We start from the raw sequence: 19,421 nt of genomic DNA, 5'->3' as shown, positions 1-19,421 counted from the left end.
GGCCACTTGATACACATAAGGCAGCCTAAAATTCCCCTTTTGTATTTGGAAGGATGGGGCTATGGGTAGGACATGTTGTTTTAGAAGATCAAGTAGGGAGGAAATGATTAATATCTATTGTGCAAATGTAATGCAATCCAGAATTCATGATTATTAACGTTTCAGTGCATTTTCTTACTTGATATGCTATTTACATCAGTATATATGAATTTTGTATTTGATGTACTATATATGTAGCTCTGTGCCTTGAGCTTTCATTTAATAGTATATCACAAGCCTTTCCTCTCATCATTAAAAAAATTTCCTTTGATAGTGGCATAATACTCCATTGTATGGATATTACTGTAATTTATGAACTATTAGGTATTTGTGTGATTTTCAAGTCCCTACCACTTTATATAAACTGCAGTAAATATTCTAATAACTTAGTCTTTGCATACATTTCTGATGAGTTCCTTAGAGATACCTAGAAGTGGGATTACTAGTTCAATATCATTTATTTACCGCCAATTAGTTTTTTAGAAAGTCTGTACCAAAGACCCTCCCACCATCAATGACTAAGTGTCATCATCTCATTTTGTCACCAATTGTTACCCATTTAGAAAAACAAAACAGAGCATGAAACTGGGCATTGCCAGTGTGTATAATTTTTACCAATCTTTGTATTGCATTCAATTCCTCACTGAGGCTGACCAAGGTTTAAAACTAAGATTCTTAAAATAGGGTCCCCAGACCAGTAGCCTCAGTATCACCTGGAAACTGATAAGAAATGCAAATTCTCTGAGATGCTGAATCAGAAACCCCCAGGAGATGGGAGCCAACCTGAGTTTTAACAGGTCTTCCAGGTGACTCTGATGCCCACTCAAGTTTGAGAACCACCATTTGAAAGCACTGAAGTGTCCTCTCTAAGCTCTTTTGAGTGTTTCCCCTTTTGAGTGCCCAAATACCCATTTTCTGGAGGAGAAGGGGACGACAGAGGATGAGATGGCTTCACCAACTCAATGGATATGAGTTTGAGCAAGGTCTGGGAGATGGTGATGGACGGGGAAGCCTGATGTGCTGCAGTCCTTGGAGTCGCAAAGAGTTGGACACGACTGAGCGACTGAACAATAATAACATTTATTTACAAGGGCCAATGTGACATAACATGAAGGCAAGTCTTTATTTTAGAGGGCCCGGGCTGTAAGTCCTGGATGACTCCCTACTGGGTTTGCATCCAAACACATGTAATAATGACTTATTATACTGTTATAGCTTACATTTCAAGGTGAACATTTTTTCTATATCATTTAGCCCAAATGTGACACTGGAGGCAAATTTTAAGCTAAATTACCCCAGATGTTTCATGGTTACGCAAGAGTGCAAAACAAAACATGTTTTCCCCATTGAATGAAAACACAATATAAGTTTTCTTCAGCAGCTGTGGCTGGAGATTGCAAAATGGAATAATCTGGCCACCCTCCAGGCTATTTGCACCCCTCCCCCTCCCTCAAGGGCAAAGGACAATCTCGCCAAAGAGAAGAGAAAACAGTGCTCTAGAGTTCACAGCTAATATTGAGAAACAGCGCTGCTGGAGCATCTGGAACATATCAGAATAGAGGTGACAGGAGGAATACAGAGCACCTCGCCCTACGACCTCTGCATCAGACTAGTCCATTCAGAATGACTCTGAGTACCATGACCCCACTATTCATCTCAAAGCAATGCACGCCAGGATTTCAGGCAGTGTGGTGAGTGTAGTAGAGAAAATTGGGGAGATAAAAGTCCAGTGCCCTTCAAATAGCATGGCAGCCATGATGATTCTCTTCACCCAGATTTAATAATTTCCCCATTTCTAAAGCTGTTTAGGCCTTAGTCCCATTGCATCTCCAGAAGAAAGCAGGGTAGTATAATGGGAAAAGTGTAGATTTGAAGTCAGATAGCATAACTCTTCATGTCTGTCGCATCCCAGCCATATGACCTTTAGAAAAAGCCACTTAATTTTTCTAAACCTCAGTTTCCCTGAAAAAGGCCTCATTGGCATTTCTACAATGATTCACTAAGGCCACTTGCACAGCAAACAGTATTTGCTCTTAAATGGTCATTCTCTTTATCTCCTTTACTGTACTTTGGTGTCTTAGTACTTCTGTCCCCCACTTTAGTGTGAGGGACACATGAAAAGCACTCCGCTGATGCTTAAAAAACCAACCTCATCATGCATTTCAAAATTCCTTCACAGTTAGGAAGTTCTTTTTCAAATACTCCTGTCTATCAGTCTTTAATTGATACTTCATAGGGCCCCTCACACCTCTTTTTCTGGTGAGCATCTAAACTAAGGATTCCTGCCACTAATTCATCCCTTTATGACATAGCCTGGGTCCCACTGGATGTTCCTCTGGAAAGGGAGAAAGGAGTGAGAAAGCATGCATTGAGATGTGGTATCTGCCATTTGGACTTGCCAGTCCAGGGTGCTGTGCCTTCAGAATTCTACTTCAGATCAGCCTCCAACTGACCCAGTGCTACTTCAAGTCTGTCACCAAATATTCAGCCCAGAAGATTTTCCCGAAGGCCAGACATGACTGAGTCCACCGGAAGCTCAGACCGGGTCCAGAATTACACCACCTTTCAACTGCCCTCCTAACCCTGTCCCCTCCTTCTTGGTCTGTCAGAGACCAAACATTTAATGACCCTGAGGGGTTCAACTCTGGAGAAAGGGACAAGGACTGAGTAGAACTATTTTAATTTCTACTTGATTTAGTTTAATCTTCTTGCAGTGTTACTAATCTCCTCAGGACCCTCGTACATGGACCAGTGCTGCTTAGCATTGGGTTAAGTGTCTCCAGATTCCCGAATACCCCCTACTTTTATCTGTACCCTCACTGCATGAAGCCTCTGAGGTCTTAGAGGCTAAGGTCTGCATCTGATGTTGAAAATTATTTAAACGTTCAGAATCTTACCTGGAAGGCTAGGATGACTGCATGGGATGCTTGTCCAGACCTCCGTGCAGGGAACATAACCTACCAACCGGGGCTGCAGTCTTATACTGGTTAAAATTGTCTTCGCTGGGCATTCGGAAAATATTTGTTGAATTCTGCTTTCTACATTTAATTGTGAAGTGTTGACATCATTAACTTATTCCTTCATTCAACAAATAGTTAATAAAACTTGCTATTTACCTGAGCTATGGGAATACATTGAGGTTAGAGTAGTGAGAAAGACATGCATGTCCCTGCCTTCACGGAGTTTACTGTCCATTGAAAAATCAAACATGAAGCAGAGTTAAAAACACAATGAGTTTTGCAAAAGTGTAAGCATAGGATGCTTATCAAATCATTTATCAATCATGTGTGGCTGCATAATATTGGGTTATTGTTTTTTTAAGAGTAGCCTCTTTCTAATTTTTATTTTATTTTATTTGGCTGTGCCACACAGCATGTGGGATCTTCGTTTCCCCAGGGATCGAAACTACCCCCTGCATTAGAAGCAGAGTCTTAAATCTTAACCACTGAACCACCAGGGAACCCCTGGATTATTATTATTTTTAGGGATTTATCTTGAACCTTACAACCATTAAAGTAAATATCCAAGTCTGTGCCTCCTTGCCTCTAGGGTGATCAGCTTATCCTGGTTTGCCCAGAACGTTCTTGATTTGGGCAGAAAATTTCTGTGGTCAGAGAAAACCCTCAGTCCTGAGCAAACCATGACAGCTGGCTGCACTTGTTGTCTTAGGGAAAGTTTGGACCAGAGTTCTTTGACTTTGGTTTACAAAAGCCTTAGTCTTTCAGGTTAACTGACGTAAAACCTTCAAAAAAGTCAATTTCAAAAAGCAACAACAGCCACAATATAAAAAGGCAGAGAAAGTCTGCTAGACTAAAACTAGATTCTAGAATAGTATAAGGTTAAGAATGTGTGACTCAGACTCTGGTTTTTGTTTTTAAGCATAAAAATTATTGGAATGAAACATTTGGGAATAATTTGAATACAAAGTAGATATTAGATGATTTTGTGGAAATATTGATAATTTTGTTGGGTGTGATTGAGGTGTTGTGGTTATGAAGACAAATGACTATTTTTAGAAGACATAGTCTGGAGTACTTAGAGTTCAGGAAGTAATGATGGCAAAATATCAACAATCTTTTAATTCAGTAGAGTTTATAAGGATGATCACTTTTTCTTATTCTGTCAACCTTTCTGTATCTATGAGAATAATAAAAAGTATTGGGAAAGAAGTTAGCAACCATTGAGCAGAATACGATTTGAGATGAGAGTAACTTCTCTGGGAATTAGAAAATGATTCCTCTAGAATGAAAGCAAGAGGAGAAAGGAAGAAAATGGGTGTGTGTCGGTGGTGTTAATTCTAGGCACACCAAATCATGGCAAACCCAGCAAAGATCCCCATGCTCCAGTTTGGGCCTTGAAGCAGCAAACTTGGCATTGAGGCAGCCAAGAGAGCTTCTGACTGATGATGATCTTGGTAGGTCGATTCCTGGGGAAACAGACAACTGGTGGCCAGATGACGGTGTGGAATTTTGATCCAAATCCAAGTTACAGGAAAAGCGCAAACTAAAACTGAGATTCAATTTCCAGCAACCCAAAGAGCTACACTTTTTCCACATCTGAGTTTATGTTGTCGTTCAGTCTTTAAGTCATGTCCGACTCTTTGTGACCCCATGGACTGTAGTGCACCAGGCTTCCCTGTCCTTCACTGTCTCCTGGAATTTACTCAACTTCATGTCCATTGAGTTGGTGATGCCATCCAATCATCTCATCCTCTGTGGCCCCCTTTTCCTCCTGACTTCTATCTTCTATCAGGGTCTTTTCCAATAAGTCAGCTCTTCACATCAGGTGGCCAAAGTATTGGAGCTTCAGCTTTAGCATCAGCCCTTCCAATGAATATTCACGGTTGGTTTCTTTTAGGATTGATTGATTTGATTTTTTGCTATCCCAAGGGACTCTCAAGAGTCTTCTCCAGCATTACAATTTGAAAGCATCAATTTTTCGGTGCTCAGCCTTCTTTATGGTCCAACTCTCACATCTGTACATGACTACTGGAAAAACCCTAGCTTTGACTATACATACTTTCGTTGGAAAAATGATGTCTCTGCTTTTTAATACACTGTCTAGGTTTGTCATAGCTTTTCTTCCCAGGAGCAAAAGGCCTTTTTTTTCCCTTCTTCTGAGTTTTTGGACTACATTTAATGTCCTAGACCCTGAGCTGGTGACTCCAGAAAGGTCCATCTGAGTGAGTGATATTTTGGCTGACAGAGTAGTAGGAACTGGCCTGTGGTGGGGGATGGGGGGGGTTGCCGAATTAGCATTTCAAGCACCTGAAGCTCAAGAGAATGTTGGTGGCATGAAGTAAACTGAGAGAAGCTCCACGTGGTTGGAACAGAGACCTAGGGCCAGTGTGGCAAGAGATAAGGGTGGGAAGGCAGGCAGGGACCAGGATATGCTAGAGCTTTCAAACCAAGTGAAGGAAATCACACATACCTTCCCTTCTCCAGATCCTCGGGGTCCATCCTTCTCTCTCAACACCCCTGTCCCATGCCAGTGCCCAGGCCTCAGGGATCCCGGAGTGCTTGGTCTGGGTCACAAATTAGAAGTCGCTCTGACTGGGCACTAAGTTCCTTCTGCAAAAGGGGTGATAATGAAGGAAAGCCCCATCTTCTGTATCTGTTACCCATGATTTTGGGGCTCCTTCCACCTGCTCCTTCTCACTCACTAATGCCATTAATATGTGATCCTCATCCCCCACCCCACCCCAAACACGCCCAAGCATCAGTGGGAATTCCCTGGATGGGGGGTGGGTCTCACAGGTGTTCACAGGTAAGTCTACCTAGTCATCACCTGGTGGTTGCAGGTCATCCTTCCTCTGCTGCCCAGTGTTTCTCAGCTGGATAGTGCTCCCTCCCCTGGGCACAGCTGTGTCCACCAGGCACCACAGGCTCCGTCCTGCAGCTGAGGAGGGGCACAGGAGGTGCCAAAGCTGTGAAATGTTGTTCTGGCAAGAGGCAAAGAATGCCTCCCCGTTTATGTGCACGTTCAACCAGCAGAGTTCCACAGTCATTTTCCTTCTGCCCAAATAGTTTATATTGGTTATAAGAAAACAGCTGTTCCCATTTTAATACACTGGCCCCCTAGTTTTCCATGGAACTTGAATATGTAACCACAGAGCATCAACAGGGGTTTGGTAGCAGGGCTTTGGTCCATAAGCAAACACACATCAGACACTGAGTGGTCTGCAAATCACTCTTCCTTTCAGACAGTGGAACCTTTGTTAGTGGGACAGGCTGGTGGTGCCTGGCTCCTATGTCCCTGGGATGACTATTCTCCTGGGAGGAGCTTCCTCTTGTAGAGATTTCTGAGTCTGCTGGCTGGTTCTCTGAATGTGCCAGATCCATATGAGCCCCAGCAGAACTCATAGCTTGGGCTCCTCCTGGGACCCACACTTTTGTCTGTGTCTCCCACTAGATCAGGATGCTTGAAGGGAGCTGCTGCTGCTGCTGCTAAGTCGCTTCAGTCGTGTCCGACTCTGTGCGACCCCATGGACTGTAGCCTACCAGGCTCCTCCGTCCATGGGATTTTCCAGGCAAGAGTACTGGAGTGGGGTGCCACTGCCTTCTCCGGCTTGAAAAGAGACAGGATCTTAATTGCTCTTGTATCCTTGAAAGGTGGCACAGACCTGGCATGCAGAAGGTACTCAATTTATTTTTACTGAAAGACCATCCCATACACTTACCTGTGGTCACCAACTTCAGCTTGATGGAATCTGCTCAGGATATTGTTTAAAAAACAGATTTCTCAGCCCTGTTCAGACATCTGATTCATTATATCTGGGATAAAGGGCCAGGAACTTGTGTTTTAGTAAGACTGCAGGTAATTCCAATGCAGATGGTTCTTGAATCTCCCTTTGCCTCGACCTCAGGCAGGCCTAAAATATTGACACTATTAGCCCTTTAGCTCCTTTGTGAGTATTAGAAATAGGCACCTTTTCCTCTTCTAGTGGTATCAAGTCCAAGGCCAGGGCAACGTGAGCAGAGTTTAAGCTATAGTTTCAGTCCCTTCCTACCCTTTACCAAGCATCCTTGTACTGTGTACAACCTACACAACTGTTTGCAGCAACTGGTCAGAAGTCTGCTTCTGCTAAGAGATGGTAATTCACCTTTAAGTCACCTAGTTTCTCGGTTAACTCTATGAAACTGCTGGGATTGAATTGGGCTCTTTACTCACACCTGGACATCAGGTGAGCCAGTAGCCAGTCTCCATATCTTTTAAGAGAGGCCTGGGAAGGAACATGAACATGAATCTGACACAGAGGTTCTTATCCTTTGCCACACATTAGAATCACATTGCGAGTTTTGGGAGATTTTGATGCCTGAATCTCACCCCCAGAACTTAATTGAGGGAGGTACAACTTGGGCATCAGACTTTTGAAGAACTCCCTAGGTGCTACTAATGTACAGAATCTCAGACCCAGTAGGATTCCCACCCCAATCAGGTTGAACCTTTCACGGCTGTGTATCTTCCTAGGAACTGGAGGACTGGGGATGTGCTCATCTTTCTGATCAGGAAACGCAACTGACTCTCTTGCTCTAAGTGATACAGCTTTGTTCTAGTTCTTCGGACTTTCGCTAATTGAATATCTCTGCTTGTGCTTTTTGGCACTTCTGCCAATCACCTTTACCCCTGACATTTCTGAATACTCTCCTAGAACTAGCCCTCTTCTCACTTCCCTCCCAGCCCAAATAAAATCCATCTATTTTTAATGTGTCATACTCCCCAGCAGTTTGATAGACTAGTCTTCTACAAGGCATAATGGCTGGCAAAGTTGAAACACTGTCTCTCTGAAGTTGTGCCAAAACAGTTTGATAATATGCCAGAAAGAAATTCATGTTAAAATAGCAAGGTGTTACTTTGAAATAGTGGGACCCAGGCTTGGGGTGTTGCTCTTTTGGAGAGAGGGAACCTCAAACTTAAGGGAGTAGGAAACAGTATCTCAGAGCCTTGGAAGCCCTCACTGTTTTTGCCACTTGCAAAAATAACTGGACTTCCACTAGTAATGCTGGTGATGCTATTCTTGCAAAAGGATTGTACGCGCTAAGTCACCTCAGTCACGTCTGACTCTTTGCGACCCTATGAACTGTAGCCCACCAGGCTCCTCTGTCCATGGGATTCTCCAGACAAGAATTCTAGAGTGGGCTGCCATGCCCTCCTCCAAGGGATCTTCCCAACCCACAGATTGAACCCATGTCTCTATGTCTCTTGCATTGGCAGGCAGGTTCTTTACCACTAGGGCCACCTGGGAAACAAAGGGATTAGGAGAAGAAATAAATAATTCAAGTGCCCCAATATAATATGAGTTCCCAGAAAGATACTGTATTCTATCCTTTTTTGAATCCTTCTTCATTCTTACCACATAATCTGTATACTTTTGTCATGCAACAAATGTTTCTGGTCAAATTTTTAAAATTAAAACTTAACATCAGTTTATTGAATTCTGAGTTCTGAGCTAGTTGCTTCCATAGATTATTTCATTCAATCTCAGTAAATCTTCAGGTATTGGTTAGGATACAGACTAAGCTGCTTTAACAAAGATATCTCAAAATACAGGGTTAAGCAAGGTCTGAGTTTCCTTTCCTTCTCAAATGATGGTCCAAATAAATGATTCACTAAATCAGTCCAGGGTTTGTCTCTACCATCTTTAACATGTGGCTTCCATCCTTGAAGCCAAGGTGGTTGCTCCAGTCAATGGGCAAAGAAAAAAGTCCAGGGAGGCACATCTACATTTCTAGAAGGCACAACCCAGAAAGCATTTTACTCCCATCTCATTGGCCAGAATTTAGTCACACGATTAGGACAATATACAAAGCATTCTGGGAAATGTAATTTTTAGTTAGGTGGTTATTGGGGATTTATATTATTCAATAAGAGAAGTATATTGATGGAAAAGGCTCTTAAAACACCTCATATCTGTGGATGAATATCTTAATTCTTACTGAAGCCAGAAATGAACTATAGAAAGATCCTGATTTCCTGCCCAGAGAGGTTCTGTTTTGTCAGTATATTCAGAATCAAGTTGGCTCTAAATGGCTACCTCAATTTATAAAGATTTTTTCATTTAGACAAAAAATACCAATTTCTTGATTTACAATGGAGGAAAATGTATATGCAGTAATGGGAACGTTTGTGTTCCCCACACAGGCTAAGACTTTCCTGGAATGAAAGTACTTAGAAGGCCATATCGCAGTGTATACCAGCATATAGTGAGCACCTCACCTGGGCCAAGTGCTGTGCTAGGCATTTTCCACAAACACCCTGATTTAATCTGTATCTCTAACTTGATGAGATAAGGATCATTCAGACCATTTTACAGGTATGAAAACAGCATCAGGAGGTTATGTAGCTAAGATGTGGCAAGGCTGGTGTCTGACTCCAGGTCTATTTGATAGCAGAGCAAGTACTTTTTCCACTACACTCTGCTGCTTTTCTAGTAAGTGTCAAGACATCCTTGGTGATGTTTTTACAGGCTGTGCCTCTTTGTTCAGGTTTCTGCTACAACGTTTACTGCAGTGGACACATTCTTGTTATCGAAGGCTCTCTTTTCCAGGCTCCCTCCATCTTCTGGTATTCATGGATCATGTCTTAGTCACTTTACAAAATTGAGGCTAGCACAGGGCCTGGCATTTGTTACATGCTTAAGCAAATGATTAAATAAGTAAATAAAATGCCTCCTACACCTATAGTTATTGAAAGGGTCTTTCAGAGTTAAGTTTTTGCTTTAATTTAACCTCGGGCCATCCCTATGCCTTCTCAGTGTTTTTCCTTCTGTTTTATCCTCAGAAACTATGGAAAAAAGCTATATCCCAGTTTGAGTTTACTATAAAAATGAGCCTTCAAGATTCCAGGGGAAGGGAGTGGTGCCAACTGTGAGCTGAGGTCATGATTTTGTTGAAGGAGGACTTTGCTAATCATCTCAATACTGATGCAAACCGCCAGCAATGATGCTAAACGCAGGCCTGGGTGGAACTGGCCTCATTCCCTGGCCACAGCCCTGTGAAGGAAGAAGCTGGAAATGAAAAGGGGCCCTTTAAAAGGCCTGGTTTCTTCATCAGTGACACAAGATGATGAGGTGTGTGCGTAGGATTAATCAAATCAAACGTGAATTTGCCTTAAAAATTTCATGCAAGTTTTGCATTTGATTCTCTCAGTGGGAGCCTGGCAGAAAGGTTTGTACTCTTGCAGTACCCAGTGCAGAACAGGAAGAACTCAGGGCTGGATGGTGTCTTACATCCTTTCTAAATCCAAAATTCCTTTATGCAGAGTCAGAAATAAAAAATACCAGAATCAGCATAGGTAGACAATTTGGATCTAAGGGCTTCCTTGGTGGCTCAGACGGTAAAGAATCTGCCTGTAATGCAGGAGACCCAGGTTTGATCCCTGGGTAGGGAAGATCCCTTGGAGAAGGGAATGACTACCCACTTCAATATTCTTGCCTAGAGGATTCCATGAACAGAGGAGCTAGGTGGGCTATCAGACATGACTGACTAACTCACACACACTCAAGGGCATATAAATTCAATTTATTTTTTCAAAACTCCAACCAAATAAACACTTCTGAGGATCAAATTCACTTACCAGCTGCCAGTTTTCAAATTATAGGGGACTAGGAATCGGCATTTTCAGAACAGTCCCCAGGGGACTCTTATGATCAGGCAATTGTAAACCCTGATATAAGATATGCATAAATTCTACATAAATTAAAACCTGGTACCAGTTGAGCCATTATCATGGGTAAGGACAATAATCCCTGAAGTCTTTGCCACACAGAACAGTTCAAATGAGAAGATGCATACTGTTTTGTGAATTTAGGAACTAAAGTTATCAGATCAGGATGTGTGGAGGGGCTTTCAAATCTCTCTCCTCTTGCTCTTCATTGCAGTTGTGTACCAGGTGTGCAGACGTCCTATAACCACTGTAGTCCTGGAGGGAGGCACAGCTGAGTTGGAAAAAGATCCTCTTAACTTTTTGCCTCTTCTAGTAGCTCAGACGGCAGGCTGTGAGCCGTTCTGGAGCAGAACACCAAGGGTCTCCCTCTTCCTTCACTTACTCATTCTAGGACCTCTTTTTTCAAAAGAGAGATCTGAAAGGATACGTGCACTCCACGTATCACTGCAGCACTATTTACAGTAGCCAAGACCTGGAAGCAACCTACAGGTCCATCGACAGAGGAATGGACAAAGAACATGTGGTATACTCTGTCCATGGGATTCTCCAGGCAAGAATACTGGAATGGGTTGCCATTTCCTTTTCCAGGGAATCTTCTGGACCAGGGATTGAACCTGGGTCTCCAGCATTGGCAGGCAGATTCGTTATCACTCAGCCACCAGGGAAGCCTCACAAAGGAATTAAAAGAACATTAAAAAGCCATTAGAAAGCAAAAAATAAAATCATTTGCAGCAACATGGATGGACCTAGACATTGTCAGCAAGGAGATCAAACCAGTCAATCCTCAGAAATCAACCTGAATACTCATTGGAAGGACTGATGATGTTGAAGCTCCAAGCATTTTGGTCATCTGATGCAAACAGTCGACTCACTGGAAAATTCCCTGATGCTGGGAAAGATTGAGGGCAGGAGAAGAGGGCGTCAGTGGAAAGGATGGCTGTACGGCATCACAGATGCAATGGACATGAACTTGGGCAAACTTCAGGAGATGGTGAAGGACAAGGAGGCCTGGCGTGCTGCAATCTATGGGGTTGCAAAGAGTCGGACACGACTGGGAGACTGAACAACAACAGACATTGTCATACTGAGTGAAATAAGTCAGAGAGAGAAGGAGAAATATCATATGACACCCCTTATATGTGGAATCTACAAAGAAATGATACGAATGAATTTACCTCCAAACTAGAAACAGACTTTCAGAGAATGAATTTATGGCTGACTTTATTTTTCTGGGCTCCAAAATCACTGCAGATGGGGACTGCAGTCATGAAATTAAAAGACACTTACTCCTTGGAAGGAAAGTTATGATCAACCTAGATAGCATATTAGAAAGCAGAGACATTACTTTGCCAACAACGGTCTGTCTAGTCAAGGCTATGGTTTTTCCAGTGGTCATGTATGGATGTGAGAGTTGGACTATAAAGAAAGCTGAGCACCGAAGAATTGATGCTTTGGAACTGTGGTGTTGGAGAAGACTCTTGAGAGTCCCATGGGCTGCAAGGAGATCCAACCAGTCCATCCTAAAGGAGATCAGTCCTGGGTGTTCATTGGAAGGGCTGATGTTGAAGCTGAAGCTCCAATACTTTGGCTACCTGATGCGAAGAGCTAACTCATTGGAAAAGACTCTGATGCTGGGAAAGATTGAAGGCAGGAGGAGAAGGAGATGTCAGAGGATAAGATGGCTGGATGGCATCATCGACTTGATGGACATGGGTTTGGGTGGACTCAGGGAGTTGGTGATGGACAGGGAGGCCTGGCGTGCTGCGGTTCATGGGGTCGCAAAGAGTAGCACATGACTGAGCGACTGAACTGTCTGTACACACTGCTATATTTAAAATGGATAACCAACAAGGACCTACTGTATAGCACAGGGAATTCTCCTCAATATTATGTGGCAGCCTGGATGGGAGGGGTGTTGGGGGGAGAATGGATACATGTATATGTATGGCTGAGTCCCGTTGCTGTTCACCTGAAACTCTCACAACATTGTTAATCGGCTATACCCCAATACAGAATAAAAAATTTAAAAAAAATAAAATTTAAAAGAGAGATCTGAAAAAGAAAGGGATGCAGATTCCAGTCAGATCTTAAGGGGCTGTTCTATTGCACCCCTGGGTCTCTACTGAAAGTGAAAGTTGCAAAGTCTCTCTTTGCAACCCCATGGACTATACAGTCCATGGAATTCTCCAGGCCAGAATACTGGCCTGAGTAGCCTGGAGTGGGTAGCCTTTCCCTTCTCCAGGGAATCTTCCCAAGCCAGGGATCAAACCCAGGTCTCCCGCATTTCTGGCAGATTCTTTACCAGCTGAGCCACACACAGGGAAGCCCCAGGTCTCTTTTGGCCCAGCTCAGATGCCAAGAGCCTCCTGCATGGTGTTCTTTTACAAGCACGCTGCTTTCCAAGACCCCATTTCTTGAGTCAAAAGATATTCTTTTGAAGCCCTACTGTGGCAAATTAACACAACAGATTATGCGTAAGTCACTCAATCAAGAGCTTTGTGAAAGTAGATTGAGGTTTTATGCATATCTCTGGCCCCGTCCCTAGTTTCTGGGTCACATTTGAAGGGTTGAGATGAAATTCAATATAAGCTAAATGTGAAAAAGTAGCAGGGTTTCGACAATACTGGCATTTCAATAGCTTCATTTATTCATTCAACAAATATTTGGATGCTTACTATCTATGTGCAGGGCATATTCTAAGAGACGCATATAGGGCAGTGCATTTCAAACTTTAGTGAATTTCAACGTCATTTGGAGGACTTGGTAAAACACAAAGTTCTGAATCATACTGATAGCTTCCTAATCAGGTAAAGCTCAAGCTGTTAGTCTGGGGACCACACTCCGGGCACCACTGCACCGGAGCACGGCCAGAGCCAAGTCCCTGACTTCACAGGACGCACAACGTAGGGTGGTTTACCAGAGAGATCTAAGGTGGAGACTTCAGTCGTCTGTGCGAGGCAGACGGGGAGACGCGGAGGAAGCACAGAAGCCCCTTAAGCTGCTATCTGTGCCTGCCACCCCCAGATTCATCCACAAACTGTGAAATCAGATGTGCCGCGCCCCTCCCCTCCTCCGGGCAGCCTGGAAAGGAGCGGGCGGGAGGAGGGATCCCCGGCACGTCCTCGCGGGTTTGGGCCGAGCGAGCAGCGGGCGCGCACTGTGAGGATCGGGGTCGGGGGATCCGTCCCGGGCAGGCCCTATCGGAGGACAGCAGAAAGAGTGCCTTCCCCTTGAGCGGCCTCGCCTGCGCGGGCGCACGGGCTGGCGGCTGCAGCGCGGGGCGGGGCGCCGCGACCCCCGTCCTTCCCGGGGCCGAGCTCTCGCGCCGCCCCCGCCCCTCGTCGCATTAGTCGCCGCCCGGCTCGCTCGGCCTCGCGGCGCGGGGATCCGGCCGCGCCGCAGTCCCGGCCGGCCCGCGAGCCATGGCCCAACCCGGCGAGGAGACTCTGCCAGGGCCCGAGACCGCGGTGCAGATCCGCGTCGCCATCCAGGAGGCCGAGGACGTGGAGGAGCCGGAGGACGAGGAGGAGGGGGCGGAGGCGCGGGGCGCCGGCGACCCGGCTCGGTACCTCAGCCCCGGCTGGGGCAGCGCCAGCGAGGAGGAGCCGAGCCGCGGGCACAGGTAGGCGCGGCCCGGGCCCGGGTGGTAGCCGCCGACCCGAGTCCTGGCCGAACCCGAGTTGGGGGGCCACAACTCCACGGGCACGGCGGGTCGTCGGCCCTGCTGCCCGGGCGCTGCCTCGGGCAGTCCCGCAGAGTCGGAAGCGGCTCTGGGCGGTCGTCGGTGCCCGGGTCCGCAGTCCGGCAATCCCACCAAGACTCCCGGGGCTGGCGGCGAGGATCTGAGGGGCCTAGACGTGGGCATACTCTGGGACCCCGGGAAAGTCCTTCCTGGGCCAGCCTCGCCATCTTCTCTCCAAAGGAGACTCTCCTTGCCTGCTGAGTTCAACCAAAGACCCTCCAAAAGAGCCTAACCCAGCCCAGCCTTCACTTCCGGAGCCGCCCCACCTCACCAGGAGAGTGGTCCTACCGAGCTTTCACTGCCACCATTGCCCTGTCTGCCCCCCGAATGGGGTCGGGGGCAGGCCGGGCACAGTTGACACTTGCTGCTGGGAGATCTGAGGACGGTTGATTTCATGGTGTAGAGAGCTCATGTGCCCCGATTTGGGATCAGTTCAGGGCATGCTGCTTCATCCTGCCCTGCTGGGGGATTCCCATTTTCATTCACCTTTTCCATCAGATTTCTAAGCTTGCATCATCATCTTGATGCCTTGGCGAGGGGTTCCTGGGTAATGGGTAGTCAGTCTAGCGCAAGAAACCACCTGTGTAACTTCACCTCTGGGCCCTCATCTCTATTATCAGCCAGAGACCTTAGTCTTGTGTCAACTATCACCGAGGCCTTTCAGGACTGTGATTTTTTTAACTGCTTTTGAAAGGAGATGCTGTATGGAGCATCCATAGAAATGAGGGTAGGGCACTGATAGAACTTGTAAATTCTGGGAAATTCCACGAGTCACTTCTTAAGAGACCTCTTTCTTCAGGGACTCAGTGCACATGCTTTGGGCTGTCAGAGCTCTGCAGAATTATTCCCTGGCCGGCACGTTTTTACTTCATTGGGAGAATACTCAAGGGTTTGAGGATACAGGGGCCAGAACTATTCCTTTTCACTACCTGATGTTTTCATAGTGGAATAGGTCTGGGTTTAAGGATCCAGAGTTTCAGGGCCGTTCAGAGGTATTCTAGGAGGAAAGTCCAGCCCAGCAGTTTAGTGCAGGAAAGCTGGGCCATAGCAGATGACACAAGAGATTAGTACATAATATCAGTACTTTACTGTATAGTATGATTTGTTCATTCACTCAGCTCTGTGCTAAGTTTTTTTTTTTTTTTTTCATCCTATCTTTTGGCTGCGCATTGCAGCATGCAGGATCTTAGTTCCCTGAGCTGAGGTTGAACCTGGGCCCCCTGCAGTGAAAGTGAGGAGTCCTAACCACTGGACCACCACGGACATCCCCATGCTGAGTATTGAGAGTATAAAAATAATGAGTCACTGACATCTCACAGTCTTGAAAAGGCAGTTACCTAGTCAAAATAATTTCAGAGTTTGCGTCAAATAGCCCAGAGTGACTTATTCTGCTGCCTTTATTTGCCTATGACTGTGGCAAAGAGCTATTACCTATCCTGGGGACTACCTGTTGAGACTGTACCATTAGCAGGGATCAAAGCCCTCCTTATTTCCTAGAACATAGGCCCTTCTTTCAGGGGGCAGGGGCTTCTTATCCTCAGCCGCAACACTCTCCCTCCAGAGCCATCCTCTTTCCCAGCTCCAGGGGCTGGAGTGTCATGGAGTATTCAGCCTGAACCCTCCTGCTGCCTGCTGGCATAGAGTTGACCCCAGATAATCCATGGGGCTCTTCAGGGTGGTGGAGCTGACAGAGCCCAGTGGGCAAACACCCAGAGCACAAGGAGAGTGCGGCCAAGAATAGGAACCACGCTGTCCCCTGTTTGGGCCAGCCTGGCACAACGGCAGCCACCGCCCTTTATGAATACTTCTGGGCTCCCAGAGCCTGCAGGAAAAAGCCCAAGTTCCTAAACCCGGTGGTTGAGGTGGGCATCCACCCACATTATCCCTCAACCCATTGCTTCCTTCCCTGCCTGTTTTAACAATTCTTGCTCCCCAGTGCTGAGCCCCTCCAGAGCCCTGAACACAGGGTGCTGTTTTGTGTCCATGTATCTTTGCACTCCTACCTCTGATCCCTCTGATTAATTTCTAGTCACCTTAAAACTTTGCATCATCCCAACCATTCTCAGTCCCTACCCCAAAGCCGAGTTTGTGTTCTCTTCTTTGTGTTGTTTAGTACTCTGTACACACCACAGTGCTAATTTTGTCTCCCTCATAAGAATATGAGCTCCGTGAATTCAGGAACCAAATTGAGCTTGTTATCACTGTATCCTTAGCTCCCCAGCACAGCACCTGGCACCTAGTGGGTGCTCCGTAATTATCTGTTGAATGAATGAGTGTCTCTCTCATCACAGTCAACTCCAGGAAGTTGAAATAGTTGTGTGTTTCTCCTCTTCTAGACAGTGACATCTTTGAAGGTAGCAACCTTGTCTTAATCTTCTTCATATCCCCAGTACCTCACTTATCCCTGGGGAACAGGGAAAAGATGGAATTAAGGAAAAATCTTTATAACCCCCAAATGTTCACTAGTCTTACCGCTCACCTTGCTCACTAAAGAAGTGTCTTTTCTCTTATTCTCACCTTTTTAACATAAAAAAATCAGACATAAATGTGAAAGAGAAGTAATGTGAGCATTTGTATACCTACCGTCTAAATTAAACAGTTGTTAGTATTTTGCCATATTTGTTTGATGGATATATAATGTGTGTGATTTTTCCCTAAACTATTTGGAAGTATGTTGTACACAAGATTTATCCCCTAAGTACTTCATTTTTTAGCTTTTAATAATGACATTCTCTTATAAAATCATGATACTGCTATTCCAACTAAGAAAATTAACCATTTTTGTTGTTACTCAGTCCCTCAGTCATGTCTGACTCTGAGACCCCATGGACTGCAGCATACTAGGCTTCCCTGTCCTTCACTATTTACCGGAGTTTGCTCAAACCCATGTCCATTGAGTCGGTGATGCCATCCAACCATCTCATCCTCTGTCACCCCCTTCTCCTCCTGCCCTTAATCTTTCCCAGCACCAGGGTCTTTTCCATTGAGTTGGCTCTTTGCATGAGGTGGCCAAAGTATTGGAACTCTTTCTTCATAACTACCTAATATAATCCCTAAAATAATCTGATAGCCAAGTTCCATATTCATGTTTTCCCTAATTGTCCCATGTTGCATTTTACAGCTGCTTTTTTTCTCTTCAAACCAGAACACAAGCCAGATCAAGACAGTCACCTATTATCTCTCTTTAGAATCTTTTAATCTAGAGCATCCCCACTTTTTAAAATGGTTTCCTGTTTTAGAAATAAGCGCCCAGATGTTTTGATGAATGTTTCACTGTTTGAACTGGTTTGGTTATGTTCTCATCCTCTAGCTTAACTTGCTCCTTTGTACCATGTGTTTCCCATGAGCTCAAGTTAGTGCTAAAGGATTGGTTATATTCAGTTAAACGTTTTGGCAAGAACGATTTGTGGGCACTACCATGAACTTGTCCTATGGCCACAGGCAGCATCCAGCATTTGTGATGCTAAACTTGACTTCTTGATTAAAGTGATCCCTCCATTGTGATAGAATTTTCTTTCACCAACAACTTTTCACCTAATGGTGTTAGCATCCACTGATGATCGATGCTTACTTACTTGAGTCAGTTCATTGGAAATTACACATTGATGATTTTCTCATTTTATCATTCTTGGTACATTGATTAGCTGACATTCTTATGTAAAATAGAGCTCTCCCTGATCATCTGGGATTGAACAAGTGTTCCTCTTAAAGAGGCAAGCAGATGGGGAGGTGGGAGGGAAATTCAAGAGGGAGGGGACATATACTTATGGCTGATTCATGTTGTTGTATGGCAGAAACCAGCACAACATTGTAAAGCAATTATCCTGCAATTAAAAATAAAAAGCAAATAAACAAACAAAAAAAAGAGACAAGAAGAAATAAGCACTTCCTTTCCTTTTCCCCCTGTTTATTTTTTCCCCCTCATTTATTTTATTTAAAGTTTATTTAAGTATATTTTTCTTCCAGTTTCATTGAGATATAATTGACTACAGCATTGTATAAGTATAAGGTGTACAAAATAATGGTTTGACTTGCTTACATCGTGAAATGATTACCACAGTAAGTTTAGTGAATGTCCGTCATCTCATATATATACAAAATTAAATAAATAGAAAATAATTTTTTCCTTGTGATGAGAACTCTTAGGCTTTACTTTCTTAACATGTTTCATATGTAACATACAGCAGTGTTAATTATATTTATCATGTTGTATATCAGATCTCTCGTACTAATTTATCTTATAACTGGAAGTTTGTTACCTTTTGACCACCTTCATCCAGCTCCCCCCTTCTCTCATCCATCCTCTGCCCCTGGTAACCACAAATCTAATTTCTTTTTCTGACTTTGTTAGTTTGCTTTTGAAGTATAATCAACCTCCAACACTATGTTATTTCCTGTTACACAGTGATTATAGTGATTCAGTGCTTCTGAACATTTCAAAATGATCACCACTTAAGTCTAGTTATCATCTCTCACCAAACAAAGATATTACATAGTTATTGACTATATTCCCCATGCTGGACATTTCATACCCGTGACTCATTTATTTTGCAGCTGAAAGTTTGTACCTCTTCATCTCCCTCACCCGTTTCTCTTCTTCTCTGCCCCCTCCCCTGCAAACACCAGTTTGCTCTCTGAATCTTGCTTTGTTCTGTTCTGTCTGTTCACTTGTTTTTTAGCTTCTACATATAAGTGAAATCATATAGTGTGTGTCATTCTGTGTCTGACTTATTTCATTTAGCAAATACCCTCTAGTTGCATTCATGTTGCAAATGAGAAGATTTTATTCTTTTTATTTAATGATTGAACAATATTCAATCAATGTGTGTGTGTGTATTCCTCATCTTCTTTATCTAGTCATCTGTTTATGAATACTTAGGTTGCTTCCATATCTTGGCTATTTTAAATTATGCTGTAGTGAACATAGGGGTGGATATATCTTTTATAATTAATATTTTCATTTTCTTCAAATAAA

General features: G+C 44.3%; 1 protein-coding gene across 3 annotated transcripts in view; it reads left to right on the top strand.

Moving 5' to 3' along the window:
* The window catches only part of LARP6 (La ribonucleoprotein 6, translational regulator), a 62,489-nt gene that overhangs the window by 26,982 nt on the left and 16,086 nt on the right, over positions 1-19,421 (top strand). Inside the window, exon 1 of one of the 3 annotated variants that reach the window (XM_081506340.1) lies at positions 14,073-14,326. The exons of the other annotated variants lie outside the window; for them this stretch is intronic. Coding sequence (XP_081362466.1) covers positions 14,127-14,326 — 200 coding nt within the window. The 5' untranslated portion in view covers positions 14,073-14,126. Of the gene's footprint in view, positions 1-14,072; positions 14,327-19,421 lie in introns of those variants that run through there. 3 annotated transcript variants of the gene reach the window in all.

The sequence above is a fragment of the Giraffa tippelskirchi genome, chromosome 7 (assembly GCF_054371585.1).
Source record: "Giraffa tippelskirchi isolate mGirTip1 chromosome 7, T2T-mGirTip1v1.2.pri, whole genome shotgun sequence".
NCBI classification, from domain to species: Eukaryota; Metazoa; Chordata; class Mammalia; order Artiodactyla; family Giraffidae; genus Giraffa; species Giraffa tippelskirchi.
This window is presented reverse-complemented; position numbering and strand designations above follow the sequence as displayed.